Below are 2051 nucleotides of genomic sequence, written 5' to 3'. Positions count from 1 at the left end.
CATATTAGTTTTCTTAGTGAAGAAATTGCCAGACCTAATTGCGAAATACCCTTATCAGTATTGGTAATACCCCTTATTAAGAATATATGGTGATCAGCAGATAATTATAGCGGATATAGTTAGTGAGCCACACCTGACTGTCACCATTCGCCACACTCTGCAGACAAACCTATAAACAAACTCAGTCACTACTGGTCTATGGTCTAGCGGTTAGCACATGCTCGGCTGGCATGCTGGAGGCTGCAGGATCGAGTTCTGATCGGGTTAGAGCTGTTAGGTTTAGGGTTAAAGGCATTCCGAGATATAACGTTACGCCTGATTTCATACCTTTTTACTGTTGGCATAAAACTGTCGGTTTCAAGCACTGTAACAACGTGTCGGGTTGTTAGAACTAACCAACTTCATAAGTGGGCCTACGAGAGCTTACGAAAGCCTCTGGGTTCGAATTTGTGCCGGCGTTTGGGCTATGGATGACCACACGTCTATGGGTTGGAAGAGCTGCGGAAATTAACGTTATCTTTATTTTATTGGATCATCAGCGTGGCCTGTATTTGAAGACAATAAATATATTTGATGATGGATATCTTTATTAACAATAAATACTGACATAAAACACGAATATAAATAGTCAGTGTCCTCGGCGATTGTTTGTAATCAATCGGTTCGGGTTTGAGCGGTCGAGAAGAAGGTAAGACAGTAGCGGGATGAAATATAAGTTAAACATGAAATAAATTCATGGGTTTTTAGTTTTTGTCATTTGAATTGAATTACATTTAACAAACGATCAAATATTGATAGTTATTTTCATTCCGAAGAAAGAAGTTGTTGTTCTTTGAAGATAGGAAAATGGTCAGGAATATCGTAGCTTTGATCGTCGTGTCTATAATCTGGGTCAATGCCACCGATAACGAAGTGTCTGAAGAGCAGTTGAATGGCGGTAACATCGAGGCGGTAAAACGAGGTAAAACGGTCTACCGGGGAACTCCACCGGAGACCTCTTCGTTCTAGAAGAATCGGGTAAGACTTTTCTGATCACCAGGTTTTCATAACGTTTTGTTTATATTTGTTCAGTACATGTCAGACACGAGGAACAGTGGAAGCGATATCTCAGCAACGACTTCGAGAACAAACATTTCATGACGACCTACGAATTCCAACAACTGGCGACCAACCAGGAACATTGGGATATAGAAATGACAAGACGGCTTCATTTCTACGATAACGATCCCGCAGTTATTCAACTTATCGTAGCCAAAGATTACTTCCGTCTTCAAAACGATGTCGCAAAAGAAGGAAATAAAATCGGAGGCGGAAATGTATATGAGACGAGAAATCGATATCGCGTGTATGACGTCAGTATCCGGGTACTTCTACGTGGCGGCAGGCGACGAGCGGTTGTCACTCGCCTTATCGATCGCGGAGTCGTGCATCTGATTTTGGGTTATAATCCAAATATAACGACGATGACGATGCATTTCAAACGGATCGTTGGTCCTGGAAGAAACAGACAAATTCACCTACATCAATAATATTTGATCCCGCTCGGTTTGCCTTGCCTTGCATTACTCAATACTGTCATTATTTGAAGAAATCGATCGACGAATAAAATTATTTATAAAAAGAAACTAACTGTACTTACTTACTTTATTTGTATTTTTATCAGTGTCATTTTTGCCGCTGACAACAAATACTTGGCCCGTGGTCTCTAGATTCGAAAACAGAGACGCAAAGTACGGAGCCTACACGGAAATAAACTTGTACACCGAGTAGCCTAACCAACGAACCGGGACAATCTTCGTATCAGAAGTGGTTGGAGACATCCTCCTCTAGGGTAAAACCAGCCTCACCCGCAGCGCAAATTTGATAAGCATTGACAAGGTGCGTGGATTTAAACGCGTTTAAAAGATACCGACCCCAAACGTATACTTGTTCAATCCACCGTCGGCAGGGATTTGAACCTGATTAACAGTAAATCCTGCTGAAATATCGCAGCGCCAGTTGTAAAACCAAAACACAAATTAGCAGTCGGTAATTCAAAAATGGACTTTTCA

General features: G+C 41.3%; 1 protein-coding gene across 1 annotated transcript; it reads left to right on the top strand.

Moving 5' to 3' along the window:
• The first annotated feature begins 613 nt into the window (after positions 1-613).
• LOC141911003 (uncharacterized) lies at positions 614-1625 on the top strand. The gene is made up of 3 exons (XM_074801934.1): positions 614-688; positions 816-961; positions 1072-1625. Exons 2-3 carry the CDS (start codon positions 847-849, stop codon positions 1527-1529), a joined length of 573 nt encoding a protein of 190 aa, XP_074658035.1. The 5' UTR covers positions 614-688; positions 816-846; the 3' UTR covers positions 1530-1625.
• The last annotated feature ends 426 nt before the right edge of the window (positions 1626-2051 follow it).

The sequence above is a fragment of the Tubulanus polymorphus genome, chromosome 9, assembly GCF_964204645.1.
Source record: "Tubulanus polymorphus chromosome 9, tnTubPoly1.2, whole genome shotgun sequence".
Lineage (NCBI taxonomy): Eukaryota > Metazoa > Nemertea > Palaeonemertea > Tubulaniformes > Tubulanidae > Tubulanus > Tubulanus polymorphus.
The sequence above is the reverse complement of the archived record's forward strand: the minus strand, read 5'-3'. Positions and strand labels throughout refer to the sequence as shown.

Excerpts from the sequence above, each read along its gene's own strand:
- LOC141911003 (XM_074801934.1), top strand. The coding sequence starts at position 847 with ATGGTCAGGAATATCGTAGCTTTGATCGTCGTGTCTATAATCTGGGTC. Across the intron at positions 962-1,071 it reads CATCGAGGCGGTAAAACGAG|TACATGTCAGACACGAGGAA; the intron begins GTAAAACGGTCT and ends ATATTTGTTCAG.